Consider the following 20,821-nt stretch of genomic DNA (forward strand, 5'->3'; position numbering starts at 1 on the left):
TTTCTTGTGGGGAGAAAGATTGAGAAAAGCAGAACAAAAAGGCATTTAAAAGCGAAGAGGTGCTTCGAGTCCGCCACCCTAAACACACTAATAACCAAAAACAACACCACACCTACACACATGCATATAAACACACACACCCCAGTACAGCCATCCACGACCAAAACCCTCTCCTGGAAAAAATGAAACATTTCCTTCTCTCCTCCATCATTCCTGTCTCTCGCCAGTCCCACATACTGACACAGCGCTGACGTGAATTATACACTGGAGATTGAAAAGTCGAATAAAAGTAAATATGGTTAAGCAGAAGACATAATTAAGACCAACATGAGATGGCATTACAAACCCATTTTACATCCATATAATGTATAGTATGTGTCAGTGTTTGTGTCACACTACTTGTGCACGGTGTTCTAGACCAGATGTGAGTGGACGCGGAGCCAAGAGTACACTGTGTGTTGGAGCAAGTACTGGAAAACCCGGAGTGGAGTTGGAGCGGAGTGATTATAGAGCAGTGATGGACAAGTGCTGTCGCTCCACTCACAAGCTTGACGCTTCGACTTCTTTTGGAAATATGTTCATTGCTACAGAACAAGTATACAAAGTGGACAGATGTTGGGTGAACTGTAAGTTGACGTGTAATCACGGTTATGATTAACTGCAGCCTCGTTCCTATGAACTGATTTCCAGTACAACAGCACACAAATGTGTGAAAACATTGGAAAGGATGCATTTTACTATGCACAACTAAACTTTGATGTGTATTAGGAAACACACAGTCAACTCTGATTTCACGAGTTCACACTTACAGAACTTATGCACATACACACTTATGCAGAAATGACTGTCGAGGAATGGAGGCGAGTCGGCTGTATATATAAATATAGCAGGGCTGTCAGTTAAACCAAGGGCGTAGGTTTAGGGGGGGACGCTAGGTACTAGTCCCAATCAATATTTTGAGATGACAAATTTGTCCCCACCAATATTTAGCAAGCTCCTTTGAACTGCTATTTTGATATTTGCGCTGCATTTGGATCTTTGTGCTGCTATTTGGATCAATTCCAACGGCCAGGACGACGACAGTACAAGATACGCCGTAATTTGATTGGCGGCGGGGTATCTGACAGGCAGGCTACACGCGCGGGCCGGGACTACTTTTTGTGCTTGCACTCACTGGCAGCGAGCGGGTGGTGTGTGCGTGTGTGTGTGTGCGCGCGTGACGACGCCGACGGTAAGTTACCAGGGCTGTCTCTCTGCCTGCCATATACAAAGGCCAGAGTAAAACATTTTAATATTCCATTTTTATGCCCCTTTTTGTACTTTCTAGATCAGATACATAAACGTGAGTGTGAGTATTTGTTAGAGGTACTGGAGGGTAAAAAGTGTTTATAATAGAAAAAGGTTATTATATTTATTTATTTAGATTTGTTTTGCTGACAGCTGACAGTATTTTTTGTTAGTGTAAATACTAATGTACATAATAATTTATGTTAAATAAAATGTTTGGTTGTTCAGCATTACACAGTCTCAGGTTTTTATCTTTTGAGAGTGCATTTTTGAGATTATACAGTTATACTAGCTCTTTATTGACAGTATACAGGATGGTGTATCGGGGTCAGGATACAATATAATGAGATGAAGTAGATTCACTTCTGTATTGTGATATTCTGTATTGCCAGCAGTCTGAAATGACAAAGGAAATCGCCGTTAAAGGACTGTTATCTTACAACAAAATAATTCCCGGGGGGATGGGGGAGGGATGGGGGTGTCCCCACCAAAGCTGAGACCAAACCTACGCCCACGAGTTAAACGCATTATTAATGGCGTTAACGCAAACCCATTTTAACGCGATTAATTTTTTTATTGCGAGATTAATGGTCTTTTTGGCCTAGCAAACTTTGTAGTTTTTTTTCACATGCTTTTGCTAACAGGACGCGGCATCCACGTTTTGTTGCTTCGTCGACCAAAGCGCAAGAGCAGCGCGCACCGCGGTCAAAATTCAAAATAGTTCAACTTTTGCCGCTGTGGCGATTACCAGCGTGGCCAATAGAAACTTTTTGGCATCCAAAAAGTTTTGAAAACTGGTGTAGCGCCGCACATTCCGCGTCCTGTCTGAAAGCACTGGATCTAGCTAGACCGGAAACACACTAGTTGCGAGTCGGCCAAATAGTAGGTTAACGTTACGTTTTGAGTGGATGACGAGCGCGAGACGCCGAAATGGATGCCAATAAGATTCTGAATGGAAAGTTTACTTTTAAAAAGTTACCAAATGGTTCCATTGACGAGACCAAAGTGATCTGTGTGTTTTGTCGTTGTGAACTGAGCTATCATCATCGCAGCACGTCCAGTCTGAAATACCACTTGATGGCCAAGCACACACACACACACACACACACACACACACACACACACACACACACACACACACACACACACAGCTGATGCGAATTCTCCGCCCCCTCGTCAATATCAGGACCTCGTCAGTGTTTCTTTCACCCTTTTATTGATGGACAGTGTTACATTGTGTGAGAGATTATTTGCTCCAAGTGAGAATGTTAGTGTGAAATTGAACACCGTATTGTCAATGTTGTTTTCAATAAAAACATTTGCACAAAGCAAGTCGATCCACTTTTTCATGTTGATAAGAGCATTAAAAGTAGAAAAAATAATGGGACAAAAAGAAATCAAGAGACATTTAGAATAGATAAAAATGTGCGATTAATTGAGATTAATCGCGAGTTAATTCATTCCACATTCTCTCCACATTCATTTCATAGCTCTCAAATGTATCCACCAAATGTCACCAAATGATACTGCAAGAATTATGACTGTTTTCAAACGTCATAATTGGTCAGGCCAACCGATAGGTCCATTGAGCTGGTGTTGCTGTGATGGGCTGGGTGGAGTGATCAAACAAACAGATCAATGTTGTGGTAGTGCTAAAAAGTGCTGCTGTTTACATTTTATGAAAGAATCAACCTACGAATGGCTATTTATTGTTGTCTCTTCGTTTTAAGCTGGGATATGAAAAAGTATTCTAACACAAAAAAAATGACTCACATCCCTTTTAAATAAAGGAGTCAAAACGAAATGAATAAATGAATGGAAATGATTCTTGTGCTTGCATTAACTCGCCTCATTTATAAAGCGTGCGTATGCACAGATTTGAACTCAGATCCATGCCATCGCTCATCATTTATAAATCAGTGTTTGACGTGGAAAAGGGCTTAGTGCCGTGTCAGGGTCTAGGCAGACTTACTTGCTATTTGGAAATCTAAACAATTGTCGCCGTTCTCAAGTAAAGCGTTTGGACGTTGACTGGTGCTGTTTTATATGTTAATGACATTAATTAGGCAATCTGAAACCATTCAGCTGCGCACAATTTTTATAAATCATTTGCAAATTATAGATTTCACATCGGGAAGACAGGTGTATGCGTGTTTTTTGTGCGTACGTTCGTTCTCCGAATCACACGAACGCACATTTGAGAAATGATCGTAAGATCAAATGTAGGATGGTTTCTATGCAGCATTTTATAAATAAGGCCCGATGTCTCCATTTCTTTCTGTCTGTGTGTATTACAGCTGCACTCACAGTCGTTTGTTTTAAAGACACATTTCTTAATGCCGATTTATGGAAAGTACCCATCATCCAGATGCCCACCTCGCTCTCTCTTCTACAAACACTCCTTCAACTGTAATCTGGTATGGAAAAACTTACTACAGCTCAAGTACAGTTACAGCTGACAGACAGCCAGAGCCAGGGCAGAAAACACACATCCAAACCTGGAGAGGAACCTCACAGTGCACATCCACAGACCAAGTGCACATTAGGGAATGGCATTTTAGTCATTCCTATGTGTTTTCCTGATGGATTCCAAGCACTCTGGGCACATCCCTAATACATTAGCACATACACCTCTTCAGTCATGTCTGTCTCTCTCCGTCCTGACAGTTTCCATGTCAAACAGCGTTCAGTGTTTAGCGGACACAGACCTCACACATCTAGCTACTGTAAACACACTTCAGCTCTACTGACTCCAGCAGAAGACTGCACTGTAACACTGTCACCATCTGAACTTGTTCTTCCTCTCAAACGTGCTTACCTCCTTCGCTGGTGCTGATGGGAACCCATGCCGTCCAGTTAGAGACACCCTGACTGCTCTGGCAGGCCATCCTGAAATCATATTGGCTGAACGCTTCCAGATCTGAGATCAGACGGCTGGTGTCTGGTGCGCTGACCCTCTGGTTGTAGATCAGCTGATCAGAGTCTTCACCAGACGCTTTAACCTGAAAGGTATTGGATTTTAGTGGTTTCTTATCATTTCCTAGGGCCATCTATAACACTTGAAATTTTTTTATTAAACACATAAAAACTTTGCCCAACACCAAAATGCAATAAATGTTTGTTTGTAAAAAAAAAAAAAAAAAAAATTTAATGATCAAACACTTTCGTTTTTCGCAAATCGCGAATATGCAACATATTAAAGGCGTGAAAATCCGTTTGATTTACTTAACAAACCTCACTCAATGAGATTAGTATGTATGCTGGTATGCTGAATCTCACTCTCACGTAGTTAGTATGCTGAATGGACATCCTGCGACTATGGAAAATTATTGAAAATTAACTTTTAGTAACTTTTTCCACATTGGTGTGTGGACACACATAGGGAACAGCCACAAATTACTTGAGGGAAACGTGTGACATTCACTTTCTGTTTAGGGCAAAGAAGAAGCGACCTCTATCACTTCTCCTTTTCCCAGGTTCCTGCAATTATGTCACATTCCTTGTTGGTACACATATGTAACATACATTTATTTGTTTTGATTTTATGTTGCTGTATCTTCCGCGGAAAGAATAACACAGTTGTGTTAAGCCTGGGACACGCCAAGCCAACGATCGGCTTCTAAGCTTTAATGTGTGCTTTATATACAAGCTTTTTATATATATATATATATATATATATATATATATATATACTCACCTAAAGGATTATTAGGAACACCTGTTCAATTTCTCATTAATGCAGTTATCTAATCAACCAATCACATGGCAGTTGCTTCAATGCATTTAGGGGTGTGGTCCTGGTCAAGACAATCTCCTGAACTCCAAACTGAATGTCAGAATGGGAAAGAAAGGTGATTTAAGCAATTTTGAGCGTGGCATGGTTGTTGGTGACAGACTGAGTATTTCACAATCTGCTCAGTTACTGGGATTTTCACGCACAACCATTTCTAGGGTTTACAAAGAATGGTGTGAAAAGGAAAAAACATCCAGAATGCGGCAGTCCTGTGGGCGAAAATGCCTTGTTGATGCTAGAGGTCAGAGGAGAATGGGCCGACTGATTCAAGCTGACAGAAGAGCAACTTTGACTGAAATAACCACTCGTTACAACCGAGGTGTGCAGCAAAGCATTTGTGAAGCCACAACACGCACAACCTTGAGGCGGATGGGCTACAACAACAGAAGACCCCACCGGGTACCACTCATCTCCACTACAAATAGGAAAAAGAGGCTACAATTTGCAAGAGCTCACCAAAATTGGACAGTTGAAGACTGGAAAAATGTTGCCTGGTCTGATGAGTCTCGATTTCTGTTGAGACATTCAGATGGTAGAGTCAGAATTTGGCGTAAACAGAATGAGAACATGGATCCATCATGCCTTGTTACCACTGTGCAGGCTGGTGGTGGTGGTGTAATGGTGTGGGGGATGTTTTCTTGGCACACTTTTGGCCCCTTAGTGCCAATTGGGCATCGTTTAAATGCCACGGCCTACCTGAGCATTGTTTCTGACCATGTCCATCCCTTTATGGCCACCATGTACCCATCCTCTGATGGCTACTTCCAGCAGGATAATGCACCATGTCACAAAGCTCGAATCATTTCAAATTGGTTTCTTGAACATGACAATGAGTTCACTGTACTAAAATGGCCCCCACAGTCACCAGATCTCAACCCAATAGAGCATCTTTGGGATGTGGTGGAACGGGAGCTTCGTGCCCTGGATGTGCATCCCACAAATCTCCATCAACTGCAAGACGCTATCCTATCAATATGGGCCAACATTTCTAAAGAATGTTTTCAGCACCTTGTTGAATCAATGCCACGTAGAATTAAGGCAGTTCTGAAGGCGAAAGGGGGTCAAACACAGTATTAGTATTGTGTTCCTAATAATCTTTTAGGTGAGTGTATATAATGTAAAATATTTGAAAAATAATGCATTTTTTGAACAATCAAGCATTAAAACATATTCTAGTACACCCCAAAAACGTAATCAAGACATAACAGGACCCCTTTAACATTACACATAATCATGCACACATCTTCCTGAGCGGGCCTTGGCACACTCCTAGTGATCATACACACACACACACACACACATCTTCCTGAGCGGGCCTTGGCACACTCCTAGTGATCACACACACATATCTTCAATAAAGTCTCCTCCAGCTGGAGACACACTACACAGCAGGACACATGAAAACACCTGACTCAGCAGGAGGAACATGCTGCCGATGCAAAGCCTCCAAACATCAAACTTCCCGCGTAACCCACCACCTACCTAGAGTTACACTGCCTCAAATCACTCTCGGCTGTGGGAATCACAGGGAAGAAACAAAGCGGGGGCTTTATAAGGGAACACAAGCTTTGTTGGCATGACTAAAAATGATTACAAGAATTCCATAGAATTCAGCTTGCATGCAAGGTCAAGCCAGAAACACAACATAAAACAACACAATATGAATATGAAATAATGATTCATATTACTGTGAATCTCAAGTAACTGTCAAGAGAAGACATTTTAAAAATAAATAAATGTTTATATATGTTGCATAGAAAAATGATTATATGTTGCATAATATTTTGCACAAAGAAAATTATATCAAGGTTATTTGCACATCATTCGGGAGACATAAGCAAATCTTGCTTCCCAATTCTCATTCATGTAAAGTGAAAAGCAAATGATGTATAATTGTCAGAGTAGTTTGTTCATTATTGTATTGCAGCGCACCATTATTGTTTTTTTACAGTAAGCTAATTTTGATAAAATGTGCCTAATTAGCATGAAAATATTTTCACAGTTAAAAAAATCTTAATTATTAGAATTGTTGATAATTATACCGTATAATTAATATTTTTAACTATGCATATTGTGATTAAATATGTCACCCACGGACACACGCACGCACGCACGCACACACACACACACACACACACACACACACATACAAATATCAATTTATAAATCTAAAAATGCATGTATACATGACATGTGTCTCCTTGTTTCTATTTTTAAAAATCTCACATGAAAACAAGCTTCAAACGTGTGGCTACCAAAGAGTGATACAACCAGAAGAACATAAGCTTAACAACATGAGAAATCATGCTTTATAATGTGTGTAAAGTCTATTGTAATGTATTGTGACGGGGTGAATGAAAGAGCCGACTCGTGATTGGATCAGTGCTGCGGTACGAAAGAGAAGATGTGTCATAACACTCCGAGATCAAAGCAGAGGCTGTTCTTCCAGATCATCTTGATGGGCTTCATTTTGGAGTGAGGAGTCACACGTGAGTCACGACTCAGTGATTCAGAGCGAGTCAATAAAGAGCACTGCTGGTGACTGACTCACACAGCTGGTGAACTCCCCTACTGTGGGTTACATTAACTCTGTCCAAGCCATCATTTACACTGACCGGATATATTTCTGCATTTGAGCTGATTGATATCTCTATATGCTTAGATGCATGTTTCTTAAATGTGTTCATTTGATTGGAAAGGTTCACAGAGGGACATAAATTGTTTCCTCTATTGATTGAGCTTTAGGAATTACAATAATTGTACTGTGGCCAGATGTATTATCATGCACCTTCTTGTTTGTCTTTTTAATATTATATGGCAAAAGTATGTTTAGTTAATAGGGGTGTAAGGATACCCTCATGTCACGATTCCAAACATATCACGACACTGAACTCACGATACGATATTATTGCGATACTCCAAGACATATGATACTGTAAAAGGTTAACAAAAAATGTACTGTTGATTAAAATGCTAAATTTGGTATTAAATGAATAGGCTTGGACTTGGTGCTGGAAACCCAATGCACAGCACAATTATAGTGACTAAATTATTCATGATTCTAAGGCTGAAAACACAGAATTATTTTAGAGGAATATGCTTGCACTCTTTTTCTGACTAGATATATTGAAAAATAATCTAGGCCTCTTATTACTGGTAACATCAGACATATTAGTTAAGCACTGAATTACTTCATTTACTACACTGGTACTGGATATGGACATGTTCATAAATAAATAAATACATCTGTATTGCGTCAGTTGAGCTTTGCTAAACTTTTCTGGCTTTTCCATTGTTCCTCATTTCTTTTTTATTATCCTTCAGTTTCCTCAGGTTAGTGTGCTTTGTCTCAGTTTGGAGCGCTCGGTTCTGTAGATCTGGGGAACTAGAGGAGGGGCGAAGGCTCAGACACAAGAGCCTTTTTTATTAGAACCAGGCACTTTGGGGTGGTGCTCAAGCCAAGGGGAGTGTATGACACACACACACACACACACACGTCCTACCAGGGCCCCAGAACATAGGGGGAACTGGGCCTCAAAAGTGAGTCGTACGGGGCCTCTTTTAGAGTGTGAAATGTGATCCTCTAGTCTACAGCGTGATTAAGCAGTGTGTGTATGTGGGTACAAGGGTTCTGACTCACATTTGTGGAACAAAACCGATGCATCAGAGGCTTGTCAAAGTCAAACGACACAACAGTTTGAAACAAACACACACTCACTCATTCTATTATCCATCTATTGAAAGAAAGCTTTTGAAGGTACCTGAACAATGCAGAGGCTGATGGGATAGATTCCTCCAAAGCCCATGTGCCAAGACAGACGGATGCTTGAATTAGTGATGTCTTCAGCTTTAATGTCATGGGGCTGGGCAGGAAGGACTAGACGGAAAGATCAAAAATAGATATAATTAAAACATGTCTACATTCAGACATTGCAGGCAAAATATGCAGTTTTTGCTCATGTGTGACTCAGATCAACTTTTTCATAACAAACCACAAGCAATCTGATCTTCTCGATTCTGATTTGCTCAGACACAGGTCTGATGTTTTGCAACGCAGCCTCCGTCTGAACAGTCATATCGGGATTCCTGTGACTTTCACATCACGTATCGTCATGCATCACAATTCTGCATAACTTTACATACCGGTAGACGGAGACGTATCGCAAATAATTACATTGTCCCTCTCTTTCAACTCGTCCTCAACTGCACATCACCTTATAAATGAAATGTACTTTGTATTTGTGCGAACTATGTATGTTTTAGCTTATTGCAGTAATAAATATTACTGGAATCAATTGTGACTCACGACTCTCATGCGGTGAGAGAGCCATGAGCTGTCTTCCACATTGTCTAAACACAGGGCAGCACATAAAAGCACCCTCACTTCAGGACGTCCCATGCACTTACCCGTCACAGTGCCCGTGCCAGACGACGCCACACCTTTCCGATTGTGCGCCTCACAGGAGAAAGAGCTGGTTTTATTCAGACCTGTCGAGGAGTGAAACAACATGGTTGAGAAAAAAAATCTGCAAAGTTGGGTTACACTTCATTTTCTGTTATAAGTAATGTTGTACCTACATGTCAACAACTATCTTTCAGTAGAGTATTAGTAGACTGTTAGGTTTGGGTTAGTAGAATAAGTTGCAAAGTTAAATATAGTCAGTATAATGTCTGTTGGGGAGCATCACAGTAAACAGTTAGCAGATATTCAGCAGTTTACTAATACTCTAATAATACTAATTAGAGTTATTTGACATGTAGTTGCAACATTACTTTAGTCAACAGATTTTCTGAAGTGTTAACCAACTAAAGGGTTGTGGTTGTGGTTGAGTTTCAGAATGTGTTTGTAGGTTAAAAACGTATTCATTTGGGAAATTATAAAGAGCTGATTTGAAAAGAGCTACTTCTGCTTTAAGGAAAACACAGAGGGAGAGGAGAGCGCATATACACACACACACACACACACACACACTGCACATGCTGACATTCACAGAAACATGTCAAATGAAGGCTCTCTTTCTCACACACCGCATTCTTCACACTTTCAGGGAAAATAACGCTTATGTGTGTCCTTCAGGAAAACTATGTGTCCATTGATGAAAGGCCACCGAAGTTCAATATCAAGGGTCACCAGATCAAATTCTGATGGACAAGATCTGAGTAGTGTGTGTGTGTGTGTGTGTGTGTGTGTGCGCGTGTGTGTGTGTGTGTGTGTGACAGAGAGAGAGAGAGAGAGAGAGAGAGAGAGAGAGAGAGAGAGAGAGAGAGAGAGATCTAGACACATCCAGTTTCACCTCATTCTATTTCCTTCCCCAAAACACAATCTGTTTTCGTCAGCACAGATTGAAGGAAAACAAGACTTATTTTACTTAGTTACTCAACTAATAACCATGATTTTGCCATATCATCCAAACTAGAAGAAGGTCATTGCATTATAGTACAAATGACCTTTCCACTACAAAAGACAAAATGAACACATTTAAGAAGCATGCAGCTATACTTTACTGCCAAAGAAATCAAATACAAACTGGAGTGCCTTTGCAAAACATGTGGTCGTGTTGATAGAGTATTGTGGGCGTTGCTGTTTTGTATGACTATCAGCAGATTTATTTGTAGTTTTTTTTTCTTGTTTTATTATCTGTTATCTGTAATCCTAATTGCCTGGAAATGTAATAGCACACATCTCCCCAAAATGTAATAGCCTACTTATAATGTTGCTTTATCAAAGCCCTGACCATAAGTATATGGTAATAATAATGCTGCTCGCCTTAGCAAACAGCACTGAGTGCTTTACGAAGTGTTTAATGCTCTCTCTGTGAGGATCGTGCTGTTGCACTGACAGAAGGAATGTTATGGACGGAAAGAACCGCCATTTTAGTTTATGAAATTCTTGAATGAGCGTGAGTCAGTGTGTGCGTGTGTGTGTGTGTGGAAGCAGAAGTGTTTCATTCCAAAGATGTGAATGCACAACTAATGGTCAGTTATCCATGATGAGTCAAAGCCTCTCTCTCTCTCTCTCTCTCTCTCTCTCTCTCTCTCTCTCTCTCTCTCTCTCTCTCTCTCTCTCTCTCTCTCTCTCTCTCTCTCTCTCTCTTCAGCTCAGTACAGCTGGAACAACAACACAGGCTGAATGTGGCACTGTGCTGTGGCAGGTTTTCAAAGGCCTCCTCCTCTTCTTCCTCCTCCTCCTCCTCTTTTTTCCTCTCCACTCTTTCTTCCTGTCCGGCCTTCCTCTCATCTCCTGCTGCTCTTTCACCAGTTAGCAAAGGCCAGCATCTCAAAGGATGATTCCCATTTGGAAAACAGCCAGACAGGCCGCCTGCTACAAAGTGTGTGTGTGTGTGTGTGTGTGTGTGTGTGTGGGTGTGTGTGCGAGACTGGTCTTAAAGAAAGAATGTCTTAAAGAACAAAATAGATGACTAACTTGTAATATTAGTCTAAGCAGTTTATTCAAAAGGCCTCAGGCATCTAGATCTGGCTTGGGTTTCTCCGTCAAGTCTAGGGCATTTTTCTCTGTTTCATCATCTTTATGGGTTCATCATCATCTAGGGGATGGGTTACACACCAAGGTTTAATACTTAGGGCCAGATTTACTAAACAGGGGAAATTAGCGTGAGAGCGCAATTCCAAGAAAGCGCTGATGGGAGAGGAAAGTTCTCGTGATCTACCGACGACACGCATGTTAAAAACACAGACACAGCCGGATCATTTCCATCATGACCAACACAATCTACCAGTTAGCATCTGGTTTAAGACATGCTTGTTTGGGGCGGTAAATAATGGCCCAAACACCAGTACATTAACGAGCACAAACCGTAGTAATGATTCATGTAAATACTGTCCTCCCATAAATTATGTCTGAAAGGGAAATCCTACAAATGCATATGCAATAACGTCAGCTGCAAAAATAACCCTGTTCACGCCTTTTCACACATTTTTTACTGCTTGTCTTTAGTAAATCCTGACAGTACATTTTTGTTACGCAAGGGTAGTGTTTATAACACTGGGAAACACCACTAATAGTAGCAGCCAATAATTATAGTGTATGGTGTTACCGCATCATTATTTAGTATTGAAGTGTGAAGAGTTACATGTCAGCGCTGTCGAGGGAAACCTTGAATGTCCATGTTTTGTCCGTCATTAGTATGACCACATCTGAGATAGCAAGTGTTATGCAGTGTGTTTTCATCAACTTACAGGTTACAATGTGTATAGTATCTCTGTCCTTGAATACATTTGGCTAAAATCCATAGGCAAAGGGTGAAGCAACTCTTTCCCCAGCATTACACAAGCTCTGCCTATGCCAAAATCTCATGTTAGAAAACATGAAGCGCAAAGTCTATTTACGACAGCACCGGCTACGACCAGTGTTGGGGAAACGCATTACAAGTAATTTGAGTTAAGTAATCAGATTACTTTTTCCAAGTAACTAGTAAAGTAACGCATTATTTTTAATTGTATAACAAAAATCTGTAAACTTTTTCAAATAAGCAACTCAAGTCACTTTGTTTTCCCATATTTTGACTGTCCTGTCCCCATGTTGAGAGAAATCAGGGGTAAGTGCAGAGGCGTTTTGTGTAAACATGATGTTTATTGTAGTTCTAGATTAATGTGAGCATTTACTCATCTCACTGCACAGCAACTGACCCAGTATTCCACAAAAATGAATAAAAACAGTGAAATGCAAACTCAGAATATGACGCAAACCTGCAATAATTAAAGGATTAGTTCACTTTTAAAAAAACTTTTGCTGATAATTTACTCACCCCCATGTCATCCAAGATGTCCATGTCTTTCTTTCTTCAGTCGAAAAGAAATGAATGTTTTTGATGAAAACATTCCAGGATTTTTCTCCATATAATGCACTTTGCTGGGCACCAAACGGTTCAAGGTTTAAATGACCGTTTCAGTGCAGCTTCAAAGCGAATCTTTTTTCGAGTCAATGACTAATGACTCGAAAAAAGATTCGTTCATTTTGATGAACGAGTTCGAACAGGAGAGTTCGCAAGGCGAGCATTTGTGCCTATAAAACTTTAACTTTTTTATTTATTTTTTAAATGAGCGATCGTTTCGCTTGATAAGACCCTTATTCATCGTCTGGTATCGTTTAAAGCCCTCTGAAGCTGCACTGAAACTGTCTTTTGGACCTTGAACCGTTTGGTGGCCAGCAAAGTGCATTATATGGAGAAAAATCCTGGAATGTTTTCATCAAAAACATTCATTTCTTTTCGACTGAAGAAAGAAAGACATGGACATCTTGGATGACATGGGGGTGAGTAAATTATCAGCAAAAGTTTTTTTAAAAGTGAACTAATCCTTTAAATATGTTAAATTACACAAATATATGTTATCTCACTTTATTAACCAATATCGCTACAGCTGTCCTTTGATGATCCAATTCAACCTTATAAATAAGCAAAAATGGCTTTAGATAAACATTACATTTTTACTGAAGTATAATTGTTGACCTTTTCCAGTGTAATATTCTTCTACAATCTACTAAAGGTTTGTTTGAGCTGCGCCCTCTACTGCACAGGTGTGAATCTGCGTTTCATTCAGCCTTTTTTTTGCCATTAAAAACATACAAGCAAGCCCAGCCCAGACGAGAAAAAGTAACGCAATTGTAACGCAATGCATTACTTTCCATAAAAAAAGTAGTTTTTAGGGAATAACACAATATTGTAATGCATTACTTTCAAAAGTAACTTTCCCCAATACTGGCTATGACTGGACAGCAAACGCTAGCCTAAGACGCTCTTCTCGGCTCCTCGAATACATGAAGAATTTGCCTTTATATGCATAGTGTTTGTGTAAAGAAACTGCTTTACCCGTTCTATATTTACCCTTGCATTGTTGGTGCAGAAACTGCTCAAACTGTCTGTGGCACGTCATTCAAAACTGAGGTGGAGCTTCGAGGTTTTGCCAACATTTCATTGGTTAAATATTTGCAAAACTCACAGACAGACATCAAGGAGTGATCAATAAGCATTGATTATGAAAAAAAAGACGAGATATAGGAACACAAAGTTTCCGCCAGACAGCGACAAGGAATTCATGGTTAGGAAAGCAAAGTTGTAAATAACAGTATACAGTTGAGTCAAGATAGGTAAATACCTGAGAGGTGGAGCGTTGAGGGCGACAGGGATATGGGGTCCTCCAGGTTATTGAGTTGAGCCCCGTCCTGTAGCCAGATGACCCGTACAGGTTCAGGAGGACCGTGAGCCTCACAGTGCAGACTCAGCCCTACATTAGCCACTACCTGCAAATGGTGCGGTTCCACTGAGAAATGAGGGAGACCTGAAGGAGAAAAAAGAGAGATTGAAAATCAATAATGCTATAGAGGAGTTCCCAACAGTACAGTCTATTGTTAGTCTCAACCCAGGCCAGGCTCCCAAAGTTTGTTTCCACCTCTCTGCACATATATTCCCATCACAAAACCTATGTGAATTTAAAAAGAACATCGTATTTTAAGTAACATACACTAAAGAAAGATAATACCTTCTACTTGGATGTGCCCCTCAATGGATAATGTCACCTCTGAACCGAAGTAGACCGCACACTGATAGGAGCCCATATCCGAGAGCGTTACCTCCTCTATCCTGTGAGCAGAAAGTGGATGCTTTTAATCGGACAATTATAGTCAAATTTTGATGTATTGATGTAGCAAACACTCTTCTCTCATTGTAAATTTCAGGTTTCAGTTTGATCAGTATGTGTGTTCATTGGGGATCGGACCATGAGCTATTGTACCAATGAGCTTTAGAGAAAGCTTTTTTTTTTTTTTAAACAAGTATATATGTGGGCGGGTATTATCAGTGTTGGAGGTTACAGGTAATGCAATTGTGTGTAATGATATTATATTCAGAAGTAGCAAGTAAAGTAATATATTACTTTTAGAATTTATAGCATAATACCCCAGTTGCTTTTTCTAATGAGCAAAAAAATTTTTTTTTTTCTGTGTACTGTAACTATCACGTTTCAGTCCAAAAATTCAGGATTTAATGTAATTCAGTCCTTTTATCAGGCATTAATGCAATAATATACACTATATACATACTATATATATATTACTATATAATAATAACACTAGTTATAAAAGTAATGGAGCCATCACCAATCATGGACAGAGGAAACAACAATTCACTTGATTGGCACTGTAAATGTCCCAATAAAACAGATATGCACGATAAAGTCAGCATTCCTACTTGAGTTCACTGATAACCAGCCAGCTGTTTTCATCTACGGGGACCTGCATCTGGTTGAGTTCAGCAAAGTACAGCGGTTGTCCCTCCCTCAGCCAGACCACGTCCAGGGCTCCGTGGTCCACCCCGTCTGCTCGCAGGACGCACTGGAGCTTCACTGCCTTCCCGAGAGAGGAAGTCACATTCCCAGGGCTCTCCACGAAGCTTAGCCCTGCGGAAGACCATGGAAAACTCATTAAGTCCAACACTTCAGCTTACACAAACTGTGTATTAAGCAAATATTTGGTCATTTGAAATATACCATAGTGCTAAATAATTGCCAACTCAAGACTTTTACATGGTGCTCCAAAGTACTTCAAAAATGGTAAATGACCACAAAACATGGTGCTTTTCTGGACATGCAATCTGCTGATGTTTGAAGAGCTGGTAAGGGTTCATCCATCAGAAGATAATAAAAAAATATGACTTTATTAAAAAATGAAGAAAACCTTGCTAGGTTCATTGTTATGCGGTTGTAAATGTTTGTCGGCTGTTTCTCTGTGGGGCTCAGTGTTTCCCAGCCCTGGTCCTTATCTCACACACTCTGGTCTTGCAGTCTCACCAATAAGCTGAATCAGGTGTGTTGAGTCCAGGACATGGGCTAAAAACCACCCTTCTTATTAGGGGTTTCTATGAGTTCAGCCCAAAGTGTCAATGCTGTTCTTATCCTAAGATGTGGCTAAGAAAGGTTTTTTTTTTTTTTTACCTCCTGCACTGAGAGACAAGTGAATCCCATGAACTTATCAGTCTAGCCTCCCTTTCAATGCCAGTGGGGTAGTGTATGTCTGTGAACGGATTTTGTAGGCGAGGCATTCAAAAACACAACCCTCCCTCGCATGGATTTTTATGATGTGAATAAGACGGCAAGACTGCAAATCGTCTCTCTGTCAAACATCAGCTTGGCCACGGTGGTTCACTTTCCACTGGCTCCATGCATGTCCATCTGCCTGAAGAACTGGAATGTTTGAAATTCTTCTGTCAGCATGGAGTGGATAACAAGCTCTGCAGCTGAAGCCTGAGAGATACCAGAGGCATGTAATCCAGCCAGATCCATGTAGTTTAGCTTCGGATGATGCAACTCATTACGAATTCCTTCCGGCTTAACAATTTACCCGCCAGCGATTTAAAAAAAAAAAGTTGCCAGCCACCGCTTTTTGATGATTTTCACCAAATATTCATGGCCCCCAGAATATTTTGTTGTAAGAATATCTGAACATGCAGTATGTCAAAAAGAAAGAACAGACCCTCTGCTTAAAAAACAACAAAAACTTTTTATTCTAGCTTCATGCATTCATTTTTTATCAACATTTGAATGTGGGTATGAGTTTCATAAAAAAAAGCAACATTTTTAGCAAAAAGCTGCAAAAATCAGCGCCCCCTACCGTACAACAGTGAAAACACAGGGAAGCGTTTTCTCATAAATGCAATATTATGAAGCTGCAGACTCGGAGCCTGCATCTACAGTCCCCCACCGAGAGTCCCGCATTCTCAGACCCCTCGTTTTTCGAACACAGCGCCTCCTGCTGTTCGAAAGATCGTATAACACCCGCACACAGAGTACAGCGCACGCTTATCCAAATGCAATTAAAAACAATAAGATGCAATATTACGGTCTCCAAATAAATAATCCAATAAATATTTGCGTTCCCTGCTTAATGCATGTGCCAAAAAAAACCTCATTGCGATGGAAGGGATACAATTACAGATTGAACTATCTTCTGAAAAATAGTATGTGATATTATATTGCTACAATGTTTTTTATATTTTTTTATTCAAATTCCAATTTTTCTTTCAGTTCAACCTATAATGGTCTAATTAACATTACCATGCTAACATTACAAAATCTGTTTTTTGATATTTTGAATGCGAAGCAAAACAAATCAGAATAGACAAAACACCAATAATAAACAATTCTGTACTTTATTTAATGATCACCTAAACATCATCTTGCTGTAAAGAAAAAAGGAAGAAAAAACTGTGTTCGTGACTTTACTTTTCGTCTTCAATTGCATGAAAAAAAACGAATTTATAAGTCGCTTTGTATAATCATAAAATGATTGATATGTTGCTGGGTTCGGCAGGGGCGACTCCATCGATGTATGGTGTACCCTGGAATAGCCTACAACAGTATAGGCCCGATAGCACATGTCTTATGATGTTTCAAAAAGAAAGAAAAAAAAAGAAAAAAGATGTTTGCAAATGTTACCTTCATGTTGCACTGCTCTGTTGAAGTGTCCCTTGAGATGTTTTTGAACTTTGGACAACTTTGTGGGTTTGAAATATGCGGGCACAAAATGGGCAGTGAAAATCACTGCAGCATTTATGACATATCTACAAAAAGTCCAAGGTTAAAGGCTAACGTTAGCTATCAAAATATTTTCGGGGGGAAGAGGGCGAAAAAACATACATTAACGGCTCAAATCTTGTTACAAACTATCTTTACAAACATTAAATGGACTATTCATATGTTGTATCGATGAGCTAATTTAGTTTTATTAAAAAATAAATCAAACGAGTAGGCTACTACGATTCGCTAAATAAAATTGAAGATAGCCTACTCACGTTTTGGCTTAAGTTCTTCACATGTTTATCCGATACAATTTGATAGGAGGCGCTGTCTCGAAAAACGAGGGGTCTGAGAATGCGGGACTCTGGGTGCAGGGGGACTGTAGATGCAGGTCTCCGAGTCTGCAGCTTCATACTACTCCATAAATGACTGAAATTTCTGTCAATCAATGGCGGGGAAAGTGTTAATAACTTTTTTCAAAGCTGTCAGACAGACACTGCCCTGACCCTTAACCTTTGACCCTATGACAATTATTTCACCCAGTGTGATATGGCATCCAAAACACCAACACGACCATCCCTCTTCTATGTGGGCCTGCTTTCTCAACAACAAGAAAAAGGACTGACTTTGGGAAACTTCGGCACACTCAACAGAAACACAAAACTTACAAATTTAAGTTAAAGGATTTTATTTTCTTTAGTTTAACATTCCTTCCAATGCATCTGGAGTCTGTTCAAATATGAATGGGCTGAACAACATGTTCCATCTTTCAGCGAAGGTTTAGGAGAACACACACACACACACACACTCACTCAGAGATGCGAGTCCCAAGTTGATGTTTAAAATGAGGCCCACTAAACCCCCCTGTCATAGCTAGTTTGTATGTATATTGCTATAGCGGCTTTTAGCTTCACTAGTTCTTTTTAACATCTCTCCTTTTATGATGGCCTGAAAGTGGGCAGTCGACTCTAACCTCAACTCTCTTAGTGTGCATGCAGCTTCCTTTTAAATATGAATGTTTAAAGACATCCTTTTTACTTTCGTGATGTTGCATATTTTTCTAAAGAAACTGTGTATTCATCAAGAAGAAACTTCTGTATTCTTGTCTATTCAATAAGAAGACAGTTTCCAAAGAGAACTGATTGTATTGTGAAAAGTGGCCTCTATATGACAGTTTTGCAATAAATTACAATAATCAGTTGAGTTTGTCAAAATTGTATATTTTAGTCCATGACATGTCTGTTAGGTTTGAGGCCAACTATGTTATATGTTGGCAACTAAAAGTTGACAAATTGAATGCAATAAGGAAGATTTCCTTTTGACTTGCATTTTTCATTATAGCACTTCCTCCATAACGCTATATTGTTCAGTGTTGTAAAATGTTATGGTGTTTCTCTCATCAGCAAAAACCTGTCAAAGACAACTACTGCCCTCTCCATTATCGGCCCAGTCTAACACAAATCACTTTTTCTTTCCTCCTTTATGTTTTCACTTGTCTCCTCCTGTGGCTTTTTATTCCATTCTTCATTCAATTCATCCCCTCATCCATCCCTTTGCCCTAAACCCAATCCATCATTTCCCCTGTCTGATTCAGCATGGCCCCCGAGTCACATTCTTTCTGAAATCCCTCACCGGTCCCCACTTCCCCACATTATCCACGCTGCATGTTTAGGCTGCCCGTCTTCACAGTCTGGGAGATTTGATGGGAGAGTTTGATAAGTGTCCGATCTGCCAGACTCAGATTCTTCGCTCTATTTGACAGCACACATAAGGGCCACTCATAGACAACTTTAAACAACTTTGAGTTTGTATCTGGTAAACACTCAAACCCATTATCTTGTGTAAGACAGTGTTACAAACAACTTTTACAGATCCTGAGGAAAATGTAAATGATGCTTGGTTGTGCAAAAATCACACGTGATGCAGTGTTGTTGCTAGGATGGCTAGTTGCTAAGGTCACGCAATGTTGTTGTTAGGGTGTTGTTAGGGGGTGGTTTCTTACGAACCTTACTAACTCAAAAGAGCCCACACTCAAGTCTATAGGAGATTCTTGTCTCAAGATATACCTCAGGCCCTGTCAGATGAAAACAGACCCATTGTTTTGAAAATTTAAATAATAATAATATCACACAAACTTCTAAAACTAGCCACTGAGCAAAACCGGTGTGACATAAATAGAGCAAAGTACATAAATGAGTTCAGAGTGAACTACATGATGTCAAGCATCTTTCACTGTTTATTTGTTTCTGTCATCAATGACATGCACTGATGATGTATGAGATCTAAAAGATGCTGTATGGGCACCAAAAAGATTTTGGACACTTTAGTCACACTATCTTTTCTTAGAACTGTATTAATTTGTCTGAATTGCAATTATTTTAATTTTCTTTTGGCCATTTTTAGGCACAATAAAAAGTTCCCCTCAAGTTCACACTGCAGAGTAACCACAGATGTAGACATACATTTACGAACATGTTAAAATAAAAAGCCTCACAATACTTTTTTTAACACTTGTCTTCTAATGCAATGACAATCAAACATGTTTAAATATAGTGTCCGAATAATTTTTCAGTCCACTGTTTAACGATAATACTAATATTCAATCATGGTGAAGCTAAGGAAACCTTTGAAACGTTAATGCATTGACTTGAAAAAGTTTTGAATCCACAAATCTCGTACCTGACACATGCTCCGCGGACCCGACGCGCAACGCTAGCAAGAGTAACACAGTGAAAAGCTTCGACCCGGTCATTCTTTTGTCTGGTTTCGGGTTCGGTGTCGGTGTCGTGTGGGACTCAGTGACGCTGGACTCAGAACGCATCATCATCATCTTCATCATCATCATCGCATCGCTCCAGTGCTTCTACTTCCCACAGATGAGCGATTCTGGCAGATTCCTTAGTCAACTTCAAAAAGCTTCAGAAGGAAAAACAGAGGAAAACTCGAATCCTCAAGATCAAAATAGAAGCTGTCAGGTCGTCCCCAGAATTGTAATCAAAATCTGTTTCCAAAAGCAGCGTAAACTTTCTTTTTTATCTTTTTTTTTTAAGCTCAAAAAGTGTTTAGTAATCCTGAACGTGAAGTAAGCTATTGAAGCGCGTGAAGCCAAAACCAAAACAGCGCTCCAGAGTTTTCCAGCCAGTCAGAGTTGTTATTTTTGGAAACACGACGCGTATTTTTTGTCAGAATTTCCCTTTGCCTCCAAAACTCTCT

At 39.9% G+C, this 20,821-nt stretch overlaps 1 protein-coding gene across 1 annotated transcript; it reads right to left on the bottom strand.

Annotated features, from left to right (window-relative positions):
* Positions 1 to 4,105: 4,105 nt before the first annotated feature.
* Positions 4,106 to 20,450, bottom strand: LOC130078318 (tyrosine-protein kinase receptor UFO-like; the record flags this gene model as incomplete). Its single annotated transcript, XM_056243862.1, has 7 exons — positions 20,288 to 20,450; positions 15,286 to 15,493; positions 14,579 to 14,679; positions 14,195 to 14,377; positions 9,488 to 9,568; positions 8,842 to 8,957; positions 4,106 to 4,289 (listed from the first exon to the last, which is right to left on the bottom strand). Coding segments are annotated over exons 1-7 (1,036 nt in total), but the record flags the coding sequence as incomplete, so codon positions are not given.
* Positions 20,451 to 20,821: the final 371 nt, after the last annotated feature.

This window comes from Rhinichthys klamathensis, unplaced genomic scaffold (genome assembly GCF_029890125.1).
Source record: "Rhinichthys klamathensis goyatoka isolate OS25496 unplaced genomic scaffold, OSU_Roscu_1.1 h1tg000856l_1, whole genome shotgun sequence".
Lineage (NCBI taxonomy): Eukaryota > Metazoa > Chordata > Actinopteri > Cypriniformes > Leuciscidae > Rhinichthys > Rhinichthys klamathensis.